Below are 21430 nucleotides of genomic sequence, written 5' to 3'. Positions count from 1 at the left end.
AAAATGACTGGAAGGTTTTGTATTAGTCCAGGTCCTGAAGGAGGTGTGAGCCTGCCCTCCAGCCACTCCACAGAGCCACAGGTTGGTGCCGTGACTTGAGAGCCAAGCTCTGATAGTGCAGGGTTTTCTGGTTAACCTGAGCCCCCTGCAGGGGAGGAAGCAGGTGAGTTGGGTGCTGCTGAGGCTGACGCTGATGAGTCGTTTAGCTGCATGTCCAGGCCAGTGTCAGACATGCCCACAACCCATAAAGTGGTTGGCAGATCACCAGGATGCCCTTTGCATCGTTCTTGTGAGCCGTGCTCGGATCCTCCTTCGCAATCCCCGTCCGGGTGCAGGGTGCGTGTTTTGTGGTTCCGAGACACATGAGCGTTCTGACTTCCTGCCTTATAGGATCAAGAAATACTGTCACCTTCCGCAAATGTCTGTTTTTCATAAACTGTAAATTATTACAGTTTAAAGAGAAAAATAATTAAAATTAATTTTTCAGGTTAATGGAATAGCTAGTATTTTAGCTCATGAAAAGAACCTTTTAAACAGACTGATAGCAAATTTTTTTCAAATGTGACAATTATAAAATGTATTTCTTGGAAGTGCTTATGTGCGTCTGGAACCCTTAGCTATATAATACAATTGTGATTTATTCACGGGACTAAACTTCTGTGTTTATAGTGCTTCTATCTGCTATAGGAAATTAATATTTTGCTACATATTAATTAGATTGGTGGAACTCACTAACGTTTACTTACCATCATTCAAGTTCCCTTTTTAAAAATTATTTACCATGTTGTTTTTAGTTTCACCACTGGACCTTTGTTTTTGATAGTGAAAATGTTGACGGCCATGTATTTTTTCCCTTCCTATGCTTTCAGATTATCTAGGTCTGTTACTGTCATCTTAAACTCATAATTATTGACATTCTTCTGTCCTATGTATCGTTACCTGAAGAGAATTTGCAGACTAGTCATTTGTATTTATCCTATTTTAGGCTACGTGCAATAAGGTGCTCAGCGTCTCTTCATATGAAGGCCTAGTATCTGAACATTACAAAGTTCGTCCTGAAAGGCTTGCAGTTGTAATTATTCACATTTAATTATCAAAAAAGCTTTTTTGGCAATGGTATTTTGTTGCAAATGTGTATTGTATTTAGTGATGTTTTTAATAAAATTTCACTGGACTCGTCAAATATAAAGAAAGTATAATAGCTCTACCATGAATGAATATCTGTGTTTCTTTTCTAAATATTGTGTAGGCCTTTAATTTTTATTTATAATAAAACAAATGTGTTGCTCTATTAAATTTCAGGTGACTTGATACTTCTGCATGGTAGCTCTACAGCTGATTCTGTTTTGTTTTTCATGGTACTAGAAAATCCTGATGTTGATGTTAGTCTTTATTTTACTAAGCTGATATGTGCTCCCTGAAGTGGCACTCTGGAGATGATGAAAATATAAATACTATTAGGCAGAAAAGGAATGCATACCAGTGGTGGTGTTTGACGTTGTTGACTCTCTTTCCCTCCTGATGTCATAGTATTATTTCCTTCTGTTCATCAATTAAAATTTCATAATGAGTCATCAAATTTCATTAGAAAAGCTCCCTATGTAAGTGCAATATAGCAGATAGCAATTTTTGGCTGCAGTGGTTCAGCAGTGAGTTGGCATCTAACTGATAATGTGGCAAAAAAGAATCAATATGATTTAAAAAATGTTATATTTGTGAACTTTCCTTTAAGTTTTAATGCATCTTATTCATAACCTTATTTTCTTTAAAATTGATTTGTGTCTGTTTCACTATTTTTCGTAATTTGAAATATTTAAGATCTAAAAATAGAATGTGTATATTATAAAATCTACATGGCTGTGTAGGTCTGTAGGTGTGACATGTATAACTTGAAAGAGCTGAACTCATCTAAAGAAATGAGTGACACAAAGACAAAAGATTATTTTTGCCAGTAAGACAATATAATGTATTTAATATAAAAAAAATCTAAGTAAGTATAAGTTACTAACTATAAAATGTCTATGGGCCTGTGGCAGCAGATTCTTTTGCAATCTTCTCTTTTTCTTCCATGTCTCAGAAAAATATGAAATCATTAAATTGCAAACCAGAGACTTGTGGGGAGACAGAGAGAGGGAGAGAATGTGCATTTACATCTCCAGAAAGAACAAAGGAACGAGACACTAACTCAATATGGGCTTCAGAGTATATTTAACAAAAGTTAAGTAGGCACATTGTACCAGGTGCTGTGCCTGTTACAGTGACAGCTGGAATTAAAAAGAAGTATGTAACTTTTTAACAGAATTTGGTATAGCCACACTGAACTCAGGTGTGCGAAGGCGCATGTGATATAAAAATATCATGGCAGTCTACAGAAGTTGGACTTTGGTGCCTGGAATTTTCTGCCACACTGGCCACTGATGTGGACAAAACTCTGCAGCCTGTACCTCCCTCTGGGAGAATATGATGCAATTTTTAGGCTACAATCTCACCTTTGGCATTTTGATGTGGACATTTCATATACTGTAGCAGAACCTCAGGTACTCCTATTTTATTATGGCATATTTACTGAAGAATAGCTTCTTCTGAGAGGAACCTAAAGCAGTTGCTTTGAAAGGTGTTTTTATTTTGAGATACAGAAATGCTAATTTGTCTCAACTCACATTCGTAGTAAATTGCTCCATTTCCCATTTGCTGTTGTGTCTGAAGAGCAATAAACACAAGTGATCAGAAGTTATAAAGACATTCAGTAATCCTCTGTCAAAAGGCAATTTTCATCACATTGCAGTATGAGAAGTGATTTATTTCCTAGACAAATGTGTGGGAAGTACGTCCAGTGAGAGTTATTAACACAAGGGTTTGGATGCAGCCTCCTGACCAGAGAGACCCTAAGTCATGAACTGAAAGGTATTCCAGGGAAAGGGTTTTTTATATTTGTGTTGTTTTGTTTATTCTTTCCTATGCATTTGCTCTTTACCGCTGTCTGCTTTTGGACTAATGGGACTTTAGGTCTGCTTTTCATTCTGAAGAGTAAGGAAATTCTGCAATATCTCAGAGATTGTAGTGTGCTAGCAAATTACCAGTGATTAGTTGGTCATAATAATGGCTATACAATTAGTAGAAGTGATAAGCTTGATTATACAAAGTTAATGTAATATATAGAAATTATTTTGAATATTTCTGTTCACCTTTATGATTAACTATCCAGCAAATTCAGATCATTAACAGAAAATAAAATGATAAATTCTAAAAAACCCAACCAAACACCCCCCCCCCAATTTAAAATCTAAAAGTAGTTTGCTTCCAACTATCAAATGCTTTTTGCTCGTAAACAAATAAGTTTCAAATAATTATAGGACTGGCCTCTGCCAAAGGTGTCCAGTTGGGCCACTTCCTCTCAGATAGAAAACTCCAGAGGCTGGGGTGACTTTCCCACAAACACTTCTTTTTTTTAATTAACTGATCTAAATACATGAAGAGTAGAGTAAGTCAGGTGTTTAGAAATGAGGGAGGATAATCAGTGGGGAGGATAATTTTAGAAGAGTAGCAAGTTCCACTTTCATATCAAAGACTATAAAGGTAAAATATCTTACCTCTAATCATGATTCAAGTTGAACGATTCCAATACTGTAGAAGGTTCAGAATATCACAAATTTTTGTTTGCATAAAAAAAATTAATTTCCTATACCAAAGCGCCAAGGAACTTGCACATCTGAAGTCTTTTTGGCTCTGATTGTTGGCTTTGTTGATTAAGGCCTGATGTCTAAATAATAAATAGCTTAAACAGCAGTAATTTTAAATGCATATAAGTAAAACCCACCCATATTTAGAAAAGTACTTTCTGGAGGATTAAGAAACTGAAAATTAAAACCATAAGTTATTTTAGCTAGTTACTTACTGAGCCAATGTTAAAGCAAAAGAGAAAATAAAAGATACACTAAAAGGTAAGCCAGAACAATAACAGCAAAGCAGTAAATAAGTAAGTAGCAAGTATGGATATTAGTAGTTACTATTATGAAGTGCTGCTTTTCAAAATTAAAAAAATCCCTTGCTAATTAAATTTAAAGTATTACTGCAGCACAGGGATGTGCATCTCACAAGGAATGCCAACGCTTTTCCTTGACTGGTCCAGGCTGTTTGGAGTGCCTTCCCCAATCAAGAACTGATATATCAATGCTTAGTTTTTCTTTTCTTCTTCTTCTTTTTTTTTAAAGTGATTTCTATAAAAAGATCAGCAGCATATTTTTCACAGCAAATTTAGGAGCTCTGTCCAGCAAAGGCCTTGAAATATGTAGTACTTTTGGCTTTGAATAATTGAGTTTGATTTAATTTTTGATAGTGTTGTTTTGCTTCCATTTAAGAAGTAACAGTGAAACTGGTTTTTCACCCGGATTTGGGCTGAAGAGGAGCATAGATGGGGAAAAAACCTTCAACAATAGGATTGTGTGTGTAGGGTTGTGTGCCTGGGGTGGGAGGTGGGGAAATCACTAAATGGATATTATCCTGTCTTGGAGCTTTCCTAGGATGGGATAGTTGTACCTCTTAATGTTTCAGCTTGTTTGGGGAAACTGGCAGGACAGTAGTTACTTGAATAGGAGAAGGGCTATTGGAAAAGTGTCTGTTTTCCTCTTCTGATTTCCAATCAGAAAACTGATTGTAGAATTTACTGTTGTAGAATTTGTTTATTTTACATGCGCGCTACACTTGGGCGGTCTAGAAACTTGCCATTTAGATAATGTGCTATGAAATAACAAGGTGACTATGTGTGAACTGAGCCATAGCACCATAAGCTCTATGTGTTGGCCCTGCTTGTAACACCTTATCCCCTAGTACAGTATGTGCTTAAAAATGTTTTTGAATCCGTGAACAGCTGGCAGACAGCATTTTGCATCACAGTTCTGTGTTCTCGCTCTTAGGATCATATTCGGTAACCTTTGCTTTGACTTTCCCCTTTTAAGGTTGGACTGTATCCTTATGATCACAGGAGCTAAGGAAGTCTGTCCTTAGTACCTGCTAAGGTGGAAGTTCAGTATGATGCAGCAGTTGTTATTGTATCACCCTTTTTGTCGTAAGACTGATATGATATTTCTTTCCTTTACAACTTTATTAAAAAGATTCTTCAAACTATATCTTCTGAACAGGGAAGAAGCAGCAAAGAGAAGAGATGAAACTACTTACAGTCCAGTTTCTTTATCTAAGGATATTTGCAAAGTAATAACATTTCCCTCCATACTTTTGAGAAATAATTTTGGTAAGGGGAAAAAGGATTAAAAAATCTTGGACAAAAAAGAAATAATCCTCTAGACATTCTATTTCTTCTACAAGGAAAAGAAATAAATTGTCAAAAATTCTGGTGAAAGTAGAGTTTCAGTAGCTCCTTTCAGGAAATGTTTTATGTGCTTTCAATTAGAAACTAAATTGTCCCACATGCATTTCAAGTTCCATACACAAATCTTTTCAGTTAAACCTTTTTATATGTGGTCTCTTGCCAGAGGACACTCTTCCAGTATGAGAACACATGTGGTTGTTTGAAGGTGTTTTTGATATACAAGTCAAAGAAAAGCTGAGTTTCTTAATGCTCACATTTTTTTCTCCCCTTGATGTATGTCTTTAGGCATGTAGGTAAAACATTTCATACGCCCTTGCTTTATGCATGAATTTGGGAATATGTGGATGTATGATAGCTGTTAAAAAAAAAAAAAAAGGATGGTGATACAGTACAGCGGTTTTGACCTTGTGTAAAAACTCTTCCTCCCTCCTTTCTACCCTTCTCCACACACCTAATTTAGTTTTCTAATTTAGGCAAGAAGTGGTGTCAGAACAGAGTAATACAGAGGCCTGTGGGATTATTGCTAGACTTATCTGCTGTGCTGGAGTATTGATGTGTGTTTTATACTTTATATTGGTGGGCTCTGATTCCTGCAACTTATGTCTGTGTTCTTCCATATTCAGCAAAACTCATATTTGCCTGTTTATCAGAAAATGCACAAGTACTTCACTAAACAGAGAGATAATTAGGCATGCGTCTGAGGATTTTGCTGAACTGAAAACTTCATAAATTTAAATAAAGCAGTTATGCAAAGTAACTTTTTTCTGCTACAGAACTCATAGAGCTATCAACCCTTCATCATTTCCCCCAATTTTTCATTTCATATGCTTGCATCCAAACTTTCATTTCTCCAAATTAAAAAAAAAAATTCTTTTTCATTTGACAAAATTTCCTTAACAGGTTCTCACAGAGCTCAGTTACCTATAGAACTGGGTCTTTAAAAGAAGACCAATGGCAATGCGATTTTGGAATCCTTCCTAAAAAAAAAATACATTTTTTTTCCTCCCTACATGTTGGGGTCTGGCATGGAAATTTTCAGTGCTGTTAATTTATAGTTTCCAGAAGGATATATTAAAAAAATAGATTGTAATTGCTTAAATATGCTTTCACCTGAATTGAATTATTATGATAGCATTTTGGTTGGAGATAGTAGGAAGGGACAGAAAACAGGAAAGAGAAGATATGCTTATATGTTACAAATAAATTAATTCCTTTATGTTACATTTTTGTAGCATTCTGGTTAAATTGAGTTTGATCAGTCTTTCTAATGGTATTTTTGGCTCAAGAAATACTGCAGTTAAATAGACATTTTAGATAAGTCACTGTGCTTTTAGTTAAATGAAATAATTGATCAAAATGTTAAAATACTGCTGATTTAAATATTAAATTTTAGACAAGCTGGTCATGTAGAAGCATTACAAATGCTTTCTTTGCCAGGGGAATGGAAGCCACCTGCTTCATGAGATGTTTGAGAGAACTAGCAGCTCCTGTACAATACCTGCTGTGATTTACGGATTTGTGTGTTTTACCTGGGAATATAGGAAGCTAGATTTACTGACACAATAGTTTCTCTCTTCTGTTCTTATGTTGTCGTAAGTATAGTTGCTGCCATCTTTAATCATCCATTTTTCTTCTTCCAATATTTTTTGATTCTGATATCTTCCTATTAGCTCTTTATTTTTCATACATCTTGAATTTTGTGTTATTTTTAAAAATCTTCTGTCTTACTCTATTTTCCTTCTGTTCCTTAATCCGCAGATTACCACCTCTGGAAATTGCAGGCATTCACTGGTAGTTTGATGGGTTGGATGCTGTCCCGAAACTGCTTGTTTTTCTGTGAGAGTCCTTTCTACCACTTTGTGTAATGCTATTTTAGGCAGCTTTTATATAAATAGAAGGTAAAGTCTTGAATGGTATTAACCGCATTGATGTAGTCCTTTATTTAAGAGTTTCAGTTCAATCTCATCTGATTAGAACAAAACACGGTCACTGAAGTCTTAGAAACCTCTGTAAAATACATTGGAATAAAAGGAAGATCAGTTCTTAATATCCTTGCTTTCCTGCAGCCAAGTCATGAAGTGTCTTAAAATAAAGCTAGGATAAAAAGGCAGTTTTGTTTTGGTGTTGTTTTTAGTTAGTATTAAGTTCAGACCATTCTAAATAATGCGGGTGTTGGATAGCAGTCAGTGATGATAAGATCTTGCAAGGTCTTTTTATCAATTTCTGAACAAAAGAACAGACCTCATCTTCCACCGTTATTTTGGGAAGTGTATGAATGAACTGCCTCCTCTTGGTATTTTGTGGTGTCTAAGTTAGTGGTAAAATTGTGTGTTAAACTCAGGGTCTCGAGGCCAATACAAGCTGCTGCTCTAACATCCCAGAAATGTGTAGAAGGAGAAAGCAACAGCCAGTTTTGGTTTATGTCTCATTTTACTGTAAAAGTAAAGAATATTGGAGTAAATTAGAAACTTCAGTGGATGTGAAGAGAGCTGATTACCTGTCGATTTTGTGTGGGGGCATTGATCACCTTGACAACTAAGCATCATCATAAAATCCCAGCGCTAATAATGTGATATGCTACATCTGATTATGCAGAATTATAATTAATTTATATGTACAAAGTGGTTAGTAAGAAGTACTAGTGATTGCAGCGATACAGATGGAGGATATAAGAAAGTATAATTTTGTAACTACTGAGAGATTAGAAGTATAGATCTTGACGGTTGATAGCAGAAGTACTTTGAGGGATGGTAGCACAAGTACTTTATCATGGAAATAAGTATGAAGCATTCCAATCAATTCAGATCAGTCTAAAAGAAACTCTCATTATGGTGTAAAAAAAAAAAAGTAGGCTCCCTCTTCTTTTTATTAAGAGAAGTTAGAAAGACAAAACAGCATCATTCCAAAAATGATGTAATGGATTAGAAATCTGGTTTCTTTAGGCTATAATGACTTCACAAAATGATCAGAATATCTCTTGGTTAGCTATTGAGGCAAATTACAAACCCTCCAGATGAGCTCAGATAGTAAAACAATGAATATAGCGTGTCATGCACATAAAGTGGTACCAAAAGTATCTCCTTGAATCAGTACCCCAAAATAAAAAAATGTATACATAGAACAACATAATTCAAGAATTCAGCCTTATGGGATTGGAAGAAAAACCACACACACAATAATAAAGTGGGAGTCATTTTCTGATCTTCTCCAGAATACTAAAGTCTGCTGCCTTTCACCATCAGGGATAGAGAAGAGAAACTTTTAAGTCAGCCAGCATCAGATTGATTCATAAAGCAAACAGGAAAAGTATTATGAGGCAAGGCTACATGCTATGATAGACATCTAGGAGTACTCCTCTGTGGCAGTCTATTCATCTTTGGCTAAGGGGGTGGAAACTCTGGTTTGTCTCCCTGGGTAATGTATGGAATCCTGTTTATATTCCAGCTCACTTTATGTGGCCTTGGGGAGCAAAGTCTGGTCTTAGAATTAGCTGTAATTTTTGCTGATCAGATAGTGGTATGACTGGCCAAGTATTTTTCCATGACTTTTGTAGAACTATATGACAAATCTATGACATACTCTTATTTTTTAAAACGTTTGCTTAGTGAATGTACTTGTTTCATTTTCAGTGGCCTGCTGAGACAACCAGCTGGTGATTGAGAGATTTCCTCTGTATAGGTGGTTTGCAAAGGTTTCTTTCTTTCTGTGATGTGGAGAATTAGTTGTAAATGCAAAAAACAAGGATAAAGGACCATTTGGGTATTGCTTTTTCTTAAAAGTTCAATAACACGACAACAGTATTTCTAATTTTATAAATAGAAGTAGTTTAAAAATATGTATATGTACATATATATTTAATATATAATGTAATAACTTTTAAAACATACAGGTCTACTTAACTTTACATACGTATTTTAATGCTTGCACCTATCTGACGCTTCTAGACAGTACTGTGTTTTATCAAAATTTTAGTTAATAGGCTATTTCAGGCCAGCGTCTAATTTAACAATGTATTTAGCTGTTATGTTTTTGTGCATCCCCTTTATGGAAACTGCAGAGAGTGGGGAAAATACAAAAGGCAGGACAGTGTGTATCCGACTCTTTCTTCCTCTTCTTTGTAATAATAATGATGTGTTTTATATTACCAGGGTTCTTAAGAGCCTCAGTCATTGACTAGAGTATCATTGCCAGCGCCTGTAAAAATATGGAACGAAAAACTGGTCATGGCTCAAAATGTTTGCAGACTAAGATCACGAACAGAGTTTGAAAAATGAGACCAAATTGATTGGTATGATCTAAATGGTCTTAGTTTACCCACCATTTGACCATAACTTGAATACTTAACTGTAGTCCCATGGATCATAAGCATTGACCTCAGATTCTGCATATAGAGAATTTTCTGTGATAGCTATGGAAAGCTTCTTTCTTTTTAACCGAAAATGCATGGCATTTTGCCAAACATGACAATTTCTGGATAGATCTCTTGATATTAGGTCCTGTCATGTGCTACATTTCTTATTTGCTTTATGCATGAAATTATTCTTTTGACTATAAAAACTAGGATTTGGAGAATATTTTATTTTGGATATGGTAAGAGTATTTTTTTGCCATGTAAATGTAGATCATGATGAATTACTGTCTTACAGAGACGCATCTCCTGTCAGAAGAGTGGGGCTAAGAAATACAATTGACCAAAAAAATGAGATATAATATGTTTCTCTTACTTTTTTACTCTTTACTTGGAAAACCTCCTATTGTAAAATAATTTTTCCTTTTCTGGGAGAAGAATTTAAATTACATGAATTATTGCAAAAATTGGCATCTTTCTTCTCATGTAGTCTTTTAGTTACTGTTGATTAAGCAATCTGTGTTCAGTTAAATGGAACACACAGGACTTGTCTCTTATTCAGTTACTTTAAAATATGAAACCACAAAATACTCTGAGTATATTTTTATGAAGATGTTGTTTGATTATCAGTAGTAGTTAGTTTAAGCAAGAGCAAGAACCTGATTGATTGATCCTGATTAACAAAAAAAAAAAAAAAAAAAAAAAAAAAAAAAAAAAAAAAAAAAAAAAAAAAAAAGAACTTTAAGCCTGCATGTTATAAGGTAGGTGAGATCCAGAATGTGCTAGGGTAGGCTGAGGGGAACAGAATAAAAAATGTGAAATGTGCATCAAATGTGTAAATTATATTTGTGATTTTAGGTCTCTGTCAAGCAATCGTTAAATTGCACATTATTTGTTTCACTCAGGAAAAGGGGATTTGTGAGACAGAAATAAAGACCTATTAGGACCATGGCATTATCTTTTTTGTTGATGTTCTTTTTGAATTTATAGGGGTGATGTGAGAGGAGCATAATTTGGAAGACACGTGTACACTTTGCGTTGTGGCACTCCTGAGAAAATAGTTCAGGTTCTGGGGCAGCCCAACTATGTCATTCTGGAGAATCAACCCGGCTTCTCAGCCTGTCAGGCATAACTATATTTTTTGTAGTTATAAAGTTAGCTTGAATGTGTATGTAGACTTTTGGGGTATAAAAAGAGCAGGGTGAGAAAGAACCTACCACAGGACTCCTGTCCTTTAGAGGCAAACCTTGTTTAAATCTTTTGGTTTTGCTTTCTAATAAACTGCCCAGACAGGTTGTGGGAGAGGTAGAAGCTTCATCAAATTTTTAAATTATGATGATGAATCATCACAGCTCTACATTGCTCTATGTAGATATCTTCCCCCCCCCCTTTTTTTTTTTAACTGAGATACTTCAGTGTAAGGTACAACTCCTATGTTTTATAAAAGACCAAGTGCTACCAATCTGTGTTCTTTTTTGTTCATAAAGACCAGGAGACTTTAATGTCTTCTGTGGATTATATGTCTTTTCTAATGATTGCAATCAGTTTTTCTGTTACCTGTGGTTTAAGCTGCAGAAAAAATAGTGTGCAATTGTGAAAACTGAATTGTAATAGATACTGTAGCGGGTGCTGCATCAACCCACTATATAATTATTATCCTTAAAATGTCAAATTTAAATATAATGTCTTTAAATTGCTTATTTCAGGTATCAGTGGAAAAACAAAGAAGAAACTTACAGAAAAGATTTTGAATGACTCTTAACAGTGTTTGAATTAGTAAATCAATTGAGTGAATTATGATTTGATGTCTGGGCAGAAGCAGCAGCATTGTATTTGGACTAAGATTACTTGCTGGCTTTGTCACGGTTGACATTAATTATTGATAGAGGTTTCAGAAATAGCGCATGTGCTGGCAGAGTTGACTGTAATATAAGATAGGGACTGCAGTGATGCCAGCAGGATTATAGAGAAGGAAGCACCTGTAGCATTTGGAGTTATGTGCTTCTAATCATCAGACTTTTAATTTGCTGCAATGCGTTCATATGAGTGATAAAATAATGGAAAGATGAGTCGCCAAGCTTATTTCTATCGTGTCCCTCCGCAGGAATTACATAGAAGAACCCAACTACAGCCTGAGCCAGCAAAGACAAAAGCTCTTCAGACGGTTATTGAAATGAAGGTATGGTCTTTGCATGTTTTCCTATACGTTATTTTTTTTAGTTGGAACTCAGTTTATAACTTTTAATATTAAAGCATTAAGTGCTTTCTTTTACTTTTTAACTTCTTTTGTTGTGAAGCTAGGAATAGTCAGTATTTCTTTCTCCCATCTTTACTCCAAAATCATTGTCAGTGTTTAAAATATCCCAGAGCTAATGATTAGATGAAATCCTTAGGCCTGTAACTTGAAAATATAATCCGAGTAAAGTTGTAAAGACATTCTTTGCCTCAGAAGGAAGAATGCATCTCCTTTGAAAGACTTTCTTGATAAATGTTTGCCTCTTTTCCATTGTTTCCCTAAACAGCCAGCTTCATATAAAAGAAATTTGACTGATTTGTTGATGAACAAGCTGACACACTAGATTTTGTATTTTAGAAATGAGATTATGAGAAATAATCTGTATATAGCAGAAAATATTTATGCAGTATACATTCACTACCCTTTCAACATTGCACAAAGCCTAGTAAGAGCTTTCCCCTTTTTCCCCCTTTTCCCCTTTTTCCCCTTTTTCCTTTTTTTGTCTTTTTTGCAACTCCTTCCTATAGGACGTGAGGATAATTTTAATTATAAAGGAGGCAAGTCCTGCCTGTTAAGAGTTCTAGCACGTCAGTTTAAAGCTAGATGCCCAGTGCTTCTCAGTTATTTGTATCTCAGCATCTCAGTTGTGCATTTCAGGCAAACTTTGAGCGCTACTATCTAGAAAACATTTAGAAAGCTAATTCTGCCAATTTCTGTCTGCAAAAGAATAGAACTTATTTCTAACTCTGATGGGCTACTCATTCTCATAGTATACAGGAGTGGCTCTCAAATGTTTTAATAAAGAAATAATGCAGAAGGTATACAGAAAAGCACTAGAACTTATATGTAAATAAAAACATGTACAACATGATCGATTTTGGAATATAATACTAATATAACAAGAATACATCGTCAAAGTCGGTAGAGTTATAGTGAGGTAAATCTGTATAAACAAAGTCAGACCTAGGCCATAAGCGAGTGGTCACAGAACTCTATGCAGTGGCATCATAAATGGCAGATTTTCTTGTCTGTGCTGATAGTTTACTGCTTGTTCAACACTGAGCTGAAGAGTATTCATTTTTTGATGCAATATCCTAGCATTTCAAAAGGCATTATTTCTCTCTTAAAACCTGTATTTGTGATTTGCCAAGACTGGCTGTTCTTACTACTCTCTTTCCAGAATAGAAGCATTAACTGTTGGGTGAGAGATGTCTTTCTTTTTGTCAGTAAAACTCGCTTGTAGTTTTTATTTTACTTTTGTATCCTGACAACCTTTTCTTCAGCCTACAAACTGCTGGGCTCTCTGCAGCTTACTGGAAATGCAATGTGTAAAATGAGTGATAAAATAAGGACAAGGGCTTTTTTTTTTTTTTTTAATAGGATTTGATTAAAAAAAACCCACAAAAAACAATTTCATTATTAAACCTTGTTTAATACCTGAACATTATTTTTAAGGTGGTGACTTAAAGAAAAAAAAATTTAGGTGGGCCAAAGTGGAATAAATGTCCAAGGCCCATGTAAAGTGTTTTTCTTAATTAATCTTTAGAAACAGTTTTCTGTTGATGGTTATTTGGCCATCATTTTACATCCAACCTAAGGAAAATGTTCATGGTATCAGCAGCCCTAGAATTTGTGTTTTAGGGAGTGATATGACAAAATGTGATGAAACCTCTGTCTTAAAAGTCCTAAATAGAGATTCCTCTTTTTGATATATAATATTATGAAAATTTCCCAGCTTTTCTTCCCACAATAATGGAAGATAAAAATAATCATTTTAAATAAAAATGAAAAGTCATATTTTTGCATAATTCTGTGAATCTGGAATCTGTCTTTAAGAAAAATATCGAATACTGTGAGTCGATAATTTGTGAGGGTTGGCAATACTGCCTGAAATACATTAATGATGGTCTTTCATTTCAGTTGTCTTAAAAGGAGTGCAAATTAAAGGCCTCATTTTGCTAGTGACTTGTGTTATGAGCAAATGAGTTCAGCATGTCTGAACGTTACAATAAATATACAGCTACAACAACAGTACTGCATAAATAGAGTATCTGACCTTTAATAATTACTTTGGGTATGTGAATAACAGAGAAGGTTCCTCAGTTTCAGTGTTCCGTATTCTGAGGTATATTTCCCTTAGACTTCTCTATTCATTCTAGTTCAGGAGTCTATGAAATTTAAAACACGGTATTTTCTGCAATAACTTGTTATCCTAAGCATCTGAGAAAGTAGGACACACTGTTTGGCTGAGAAACTTGTTTTATATCTTAATATTCAGCACTATAAATTTAAAATTTTGGGATGCAGAGATAGTGTGCCAGGGTTGTTTGTGGTCTTCCATGTGAGCTATTAACAATGGAAAGGTTAGGTTGCAAAATAGTTTACAATTCCTCTTCCTACACCAAAACAAATCCTCTTTGAAAAGGGCAAAGGGAAGGGAGAGGACTAGAGTTACAGCTACTCTGACAGTGTCTCTGTCTCTGAAGACAGAGTCTTTTCTGTTTGTGTCCCGGGAGAGCTCAGAGTGGTGAGATCTTCCACTTCTTAAAAATCTGGTAATGAGGGCTTTCATTTGTCACTGGTGAAGCTGTAATCATGTTGCTGGAGCAGTCTCATGTGGAGCTGCCTTTCAGCTAAGAGGCAGACATTTCTTTCTTTTGCTATGACCACACACTCCTTTGGGGTTGCCTTGTCTAAAATAGGACGATACTGAAAAGAAAAAGGGACAAATGTAAGATGCTGAAATCCACATGATTAAACAGCAGTTTTTATTACAAATTCCATCTTGGGAATGTTTGCGAGTAAATTTAAATTGTCTTAATCCAGACAGCATTTGTTTTGAAAAGATGGGGAACATTTGTTTTAAATGATGAAGCATTGAAGCAATAATTTCCCTACAGTGCTGAGGGTAGAAGGAGGAAGAGGATTACCGTCTACTATGGCAATCTGAGGCCATGCTCCCACCCACACGGAGGCTCCCAGCAGTATACATTTCTCCTTACTGCACCCAACCCTTTCCATCCCCCGCTTCAAATTAGGATTTGGTCCGAGTCCCATGCCTTGCTCCCTCAGGCCCTGCCAGGAGGCAGCCTTCCCTCCTCCGTAGGCAATCCCTCTAGTCTTTCCTCTGTTTTGCTGCTGCCCCCTGCCGCTGCTGAATGCTTTCTGTCCCCCGTCCCCGACTGTCCTCCCTTTCACCCAATGAAGTATACCCATTTCTCCCACCTCTCAGCTCAAATACGTCTTCTCAATGTGTTTTTTTCCTAAAAAGCTTTTCTCTTGCCCAGCCTTTCCTGTCCCCTCTCATGCTTTTGATTCCTTTCCTAAAGTTTTTCAAGTCGTTGTCTTTTTTCATCATAACCGTTTATTCTACATCTCTCTTTTCAGCCAGTTTCAATCTTCTATTTACTTAAAAAAAAAAAAAAAAAAAAAAGAAAAATCACATCCTCTATACTGACTCCTAATTCTATTAGTTTTACTTACTTCTTCCCAGACATCTATTGCCTTTTTAGATGCTTTGCACAGGCCTTTCTTTCCTGTCCTAATTTTTCCGTTTTTGTTTCTTAGACATGTTTGCTTCCAGATGTCCCAAGTCTTTTCCTTATTCTTTCCCCTTAAGTCCTTTACTCTCTGTTCCTTCTATCTGCAAAAGACCCCCCTCTCCAGAAGCCCTTCTTTGTTCTGGGAAGCAGAGTCCACACAAGGAGGGTAGTTTCCCCAGGAAGCAGGATGCTTTAGCACAACCTCCCTGCCATTCACTCAAGCTCTCCTGTTTTTTGAAGCTTGCTTAATTAGATTGAGACCCTTGCCTTCAAGAGGATTTTTTGTTTTGTTCCCCCAGGTCCCAACCCTGATTTTCTGAGATCCATTCTATAGAAAGTTGGTCACAATAAATATGCTCTCTGTATCCTGGATTTAGTCACAGGGATGAAAGTTTTGAAGTGCACATTTGCCTAAATTCAGCGAGTTGCATCATGGAGGTCATCAAACATGTGAAGACCCAATTCCAGCTGTAGTGATTGTGAGCTGTGTGCATAAGAACCAGTATTCATGGACATCATTAACTATTTCTAGCAGTATTTTCAGCTCTATCTTTAAAAAAGGATTGGTGGGGGTCCCTAAAAAAAAAAAAAAAGGGCATTAGCTTAGAAATCAATTTTTTAGTTTTTTTTCTCAAGTATGTCACATACTTTTTAGTCCCTTTATGGATTAAGTTTGAAAGTGCACTTGCTTTATGTTTACAAATCTTTATAGCTAGCTCTGAAATCTGGAATTTTTAAAAACACAAAACAACAGCAACAAAAAGCCCACAGTAATTTTTATACAAACTAAGCTTCTGGAACCTAAAGGTTTTTTGGATAATACCACTTACTCTACAATTTGAGATTAAAATGGCTTCAGACTGCCTTCAGCTTCCCCCATCTCTTTGTACCGAAAGTTGGTGAAGATAAATACTATGTGTGTTGGGGGATACTGTTTTCTTAGATTGAAATTTGTGGCTGACAGATGAATAATTTGCTGACCATTTTCCTCTATAGATGTAGAGTCTATGTAGGAGCCTTGTTGCTGAAAAAAGCACCAGAACTCTAACACGTACCACAATATTGTCAAAATCTTAATTCAGTGACTTGCAATCACTACACGTTATAGGGCATGTGACTGATGAATGCAAAATACAATTCTGATGCTATTCATGGTGTTTAAAGTCTGCTCATAAGAGTCACTGATATGAATAAGATGATAAACTAACTCTCTAATTCTCTTGGATGAGAGGTTTCTGAAGAATATAAGAGCCCCCAGTGATTTGGTTAGAGATAAAAGCTTTTAACTTTTCAAGTATGATGAAAAGGATGATGCTACAGGCCTACTTGTTAGACCAGATGACTTCCGTCAGCTACTCGTTCAACGTGAAATGGAAGTTTCAGGTTATTTGATATATAGCATGTCTTTAATCTGAATAAATTTGCAGATACATTCTGAATGGTTTTTCTGTCACTGTAATGCTTATTAAGTCCGTATTTCCTAACTAATGAGGCAGTGGATTCTTCCCGTCCTTTCCACAACAGATGATGCAGATGCTTTGTAACTAATGCAGTGAGTAGGGAAAAAAGGCTAGACAAAGTAAAGGTAGAGCAGAATGTTTCCTGGGCCTTACGTTGTGGCTCTGATGGACTGGAAAACATGATCCCCCTCCTCTTCTGCAGGGTCTCAATAGGTGACAAACACTTGCGTTTTCTGTTATGAGGCTTTTTTAGAATACTTTTCATATAAAAACCCCTTATATTTGTGGAGGTTGCTGTTGGGTTAGTCAGTGTCTTTATTGGTCAAGGTCAAAGCATAAACTTCTCTTAAAGAAATAATTATTAAACACTTGCTTAAAACTCTGTTCTTGACATGGGTAGTCTCTAGCAGTCACTTTGTCCTGAATCTTCCATTTTTATTGAATGACATTGGAATTATATTACAGGAAACTTTATTGACAATTATACATGCAATTAAGACCCTGTTTTGCTATTTATAAAGTTCAGAGGATAATAATTGGTTGGTTTAAATGTTTAAATGAATTTTAAAGCTAGATGAGTCATTGTAAACACTTTGTGATATTTGTTCTATTTTATATATGGGTCCTACAAAATGACAAAGTCCAAAATATAAACTTATGTCAGTCTCTATGAGCATAAGTGGGAGCCTAATGTAGAATTTAATTATATTTGACACTGGCACAGCTGCTTCTAGAAGTCAGTGTCCATTAGTAGCATCTATAGATTAAAAAATAGGATATCGATAAACTGGGAAATCTTCAGAGAAGAGACATCAGAATATTTAAAAAGATCAGCAAATGTTTTATGATGAAGGGCTTTCGGAGCTCAATTTTGTGTAGTTTAACAAATAGAAAATGAAAGACCAAAGGGATTATAGTCTGGAGATATGTATGTGAGGTATCTTTATGGAAAAGAGAGGACTTTCTAGTCCTGAAAATAAACATATCACAGGATACAGTGTGTGGAAGCTACAGGTAGCAATTGCAAATGAAAATAAAGAGTGTATTTTTAACGGCATTAGTGTGATTTTATGACTTGTGTTATACAGGAAGCCAGACTAGTTTTATCAAAGCTGTCGCTCATCAGTTTGTGACTGTGGATATACGTGATCAAATACCATTTTTTTCTCGTGCCTAAATCTATGGCTGGTCAAGGATAAAATAAAGCTAGTACATTGAAATCCATTCCTTCAATTACAATTGCACTCATTAATACTTTTTTGTGCGTTGTTTGCAGGCCGATGCCATATCACTGATATCTTTAATTATCAAAGTTAATTACTACTGATTAATATAATCAAAAAGGGTAAAAGAAAATACATTTCTTATGGTTCCATCCTTTTCAATAAGGAGTACTCCTGCGTACCAGAATCAGGGCAAAGTCTTGCTTATTTCCTTCAGACAGTTCCTGGCTTTTCTTGGATATTACTTGAGAGAGAACATTGGAAAGGCATTGCCTATTGATTTGGCGTAAAGCTTATCCTAAGTGTAGAGTATTAATGACCATCCTGAAATATATATAGTATAGCAACAAGAATAAGTCTTTAAAATGGTAAGCTATAAACTGAATGAAAATATTTGTGGTTTACCTTGCTTGCAGAAAGAACCTTCTTTATATATTGATCCAGCTTTGATATTTCAGGTATGGGTTTGGTTCTAGAAGAGCATGTATGTGTGTTTGCAGTGCAATATACTCCTACTGCTAAGGCTGCATGACTTTTAACATTCTCTTGTCTTCAAAAATAAACCTGAATATTCTTTGTGCTTCTCTTCTAGTATCTATATTAAATTGACAATGTTAAAAAAGGTACTAGTTGTGTATGCTCTGTTGATAGCATGTGTATATTATATACAAGTTATATTAAATGTGAAATTCAAATACATGCTCCTGATTGCTTGTTGAATGTTCTACACGCAAAATTTTTCACAGACATTTGGTTTAATGTATCTAGCATTTGAAATTATGTAGGAATAACAATTTGTTACTCCTCATTTCAGAGAAAGACAGACAGGTAAAGTATTTAGAATGCTGTATTTTTTACAGATATTTTAGGTTACTATTCCCCCTCTCGTGTCCCCTGCCCCCCCTTCTCCCCCCCCCCAAAGTGTTCAGGAAATGTACCATAGGGCTTCTGTTGTAACGTGTGGACATATGATTCATGAATCCTTATTGCTGGAAACTTATTTGTAGAGTCAGTCTAATTTACATTGTGGAATATTATTTTCTTCAGGAGCATCAAGAAAAATGCTAATTAAGTTTCACATTCCAAAATAGATGGTTTTCTGTTAGGTCCAGAAGAGAAATAGCCCTAATCCCTCTCCTAGAACATCTGTGACACTGTTCTAATGAAGGCAATGAGGAAAAGAAGCACTGGCTACTGCTGGAAGGGGGATCGATTGGTAGGTTAGTACCCTGATCTATAGTGCAGATCCTGCCATAGAACCTTATGTCTTTTTAACAGACTGGAACTGTCTTTTAACTGACTGGAAAAAAATGCACAAATGTCACATTGTTGAAGAACTCAGAAGTTTATTAGTACCAGTTAATACTAAGCTTCTTCCTTAATATTACTGTGAAGGAATCTTCCTTGTGATTCAACAGAGACCCACTTAGTTCATTAGAATATTGCTAATGCAGATAAGTCTTAGAGTTTTGAAGATGTGTGAAGGAGTGTGCCTATTCTGTCAAAACTTCCAGTGAAAGCAAAGTTATCTTCTGGCTTTCTATCTATCCTGTAAGCCAACCCAACTTCCTCCATGGCAGCACACATTGGGAGCTCCAGGATGCCCATATTATCTTTAAGCTATCTGGTTCTTCACTTTCCAGCAGTTGTCTGGACAGGAGAATTTTCAGGTTTGCTGGGCAAGCCAGCAGCCGGCCTTGTGGTTTGCAGAATTGCAAGTCTTGTATTGTTCTTAAGTAAAGGAAGAGCTCCTTTGTCCCCTTGGAGAGCCTATGAAGGGAGGGTGATATCTGGCTTCTCTCCTGTCTTGTCATCAGTGATGTTTCTGATAAATTATTCCAGAACAGATTTTAGTCTTCAGAATTTTTAGTTTTCAGCTTCTGTTCCAATAGGAAGTTAATAAAAAGCTGACAGTGACATTTTTTTCTGGAGATAGGAAGACTAGTTCTTACACAGTTGTAATCCCAGTATGCAGAGATCTGATTAAAAACAAACCTCTCTGTTGCCTCTAGAAGTTACAGTAGATATGTCCTATAAAGCATAAATTTTATTCTGTGAATCTTTCAGAGTATAACAGGCTAATGTGCTATAAATTTCTGCTATCCTGTATTTGCAAAATGAGTAAAATACAAATACAAAATAAAAAGCTAGACTCTTAAAGATTTAGCTGGAGAGATTTGATGAGGACTGCTCCCAGCTGAGATGTCAAAACAGGTCATGTAAATACCAATCTATTTCAGTACCAGATCATCCTAAATCCTAAATTGCAGCGAAGTTTAAGCTTTGCTTTCATCTTCAGGAATAGGGATAGAAAAATCTCTAAAAAGAAGTCTGATGGAACAAGGTGGTTTGACTGTAGCGTCTGTAAGAGCTACAGTAATTATTTTATTTGCTTGTGCATAAGCCTGATAAATTTTAAAAATCTTTTTTTCTTATCACTTTTCTTTCTGTAATTTTCTATTCATGTGATTTCTCAAAATGATAAGACGTAGTAGGAGCTCTTCCCCTTTCATCTTATTTCATCTGATTTTTTCATTTCAGTCAAACCTTTTCTATTACTTTCTTCTAAAAATAAATAAGTAAATTTATAGACAAATATTTTGAGGACAGAACAGGTAACATCTAAAAATAAATATCAAATTGACCTGCATGGATGAGCAAGGAGCTCCTGGCAAAACTCAACCATAAGAAGGAAGTCTACAGAAAGTGGAAAGGGGGACAGGCCACTTGGGAGGAATATAGGAACGTTGTCAGAGTATGCAGGGATGCGACGAGGAAGGCTAAGGCCCGTTTGGAATTAAATCTGGCAAGAGATGTCAAGGACAGCAAGAAGGGCTTCTTCAAATACATCAGTAGCAAGAGGAAGACTAGGGAAAATGTGGGGCCTTTGCTGAATGGGGTGGGTGCCCTGGTGACGAAGGATRCAGAGAAGGCAGAGTTACTGAATGCCGCCTTTGCTTCAGTCTTTACTGCTCAGGCCAGCCCTCAGGAACCCCAGACCCTGGAGACCAGAGAGAGAAAGTCTGGAGGAAGGAGGACTTTCCCTTGGTGGAGGAGGATCGGGTTAGAGATCATTTAAGCAAACTTGACACCCACAAATTCATGGGACCTGATGGGATGCACCCACGAGTGCTGAGGGAGCTGGCGGATGTCATTGCTAAGCCACTCTCCATCATCTTTGAAAGGTCATGGAGAACAGGAGAGGTGCCTGAGGACTGGAAGAAAGCCAGTGTCACCCCAGTCTTCCAAAAGGGCAAGGAGGACCCAGGGAACTACAGGCCAGTCAGCCTCACCT

General features: G+C 36.1%; 1 protein-coding gene across 1 annotated transcript in view; it reads left to right on the top strand.

The window, feature by feature from the left end:
• ERC2 (ELKS/RAB6-interacting/CAST family member 2) overlaps positions 1-21430 on the top strand; it is a 252129-nt gene that overhangs the window by 124393 nt on the left and 106306 nt on the right. Inside the window, exon 5 of the mRNA XM_026078857.1 lies at positions 11779-11853. Within this exon, the coding sequence (XP_025934642.1) occupies positions 11779-11853 (75 nt within the window). The remainder of the gene's footprint in view (positions 1-11778; positions 11854-21430) is intronic.

The sequence above is a fragment of the Apteryx rowi genome, unplaced genomic scaffold (assembly GCF_003343035.1).
Source record: "Apteryx rowi isolate R43461 unplaced genomic scaffold, aptRow1 scaffold_49, whole genome shotgun sequence".
Lineage (NCBI taxonomy): Eukaryota > Metazoa > Chordata > Aves > Apterygiformes > Apterygidae > Apteryx > Apteryx rowi.
Note: the sequence above shows the minus strand (reverse complement) of the source record. Positions and strands in the feature narration are given on the sequence as shown.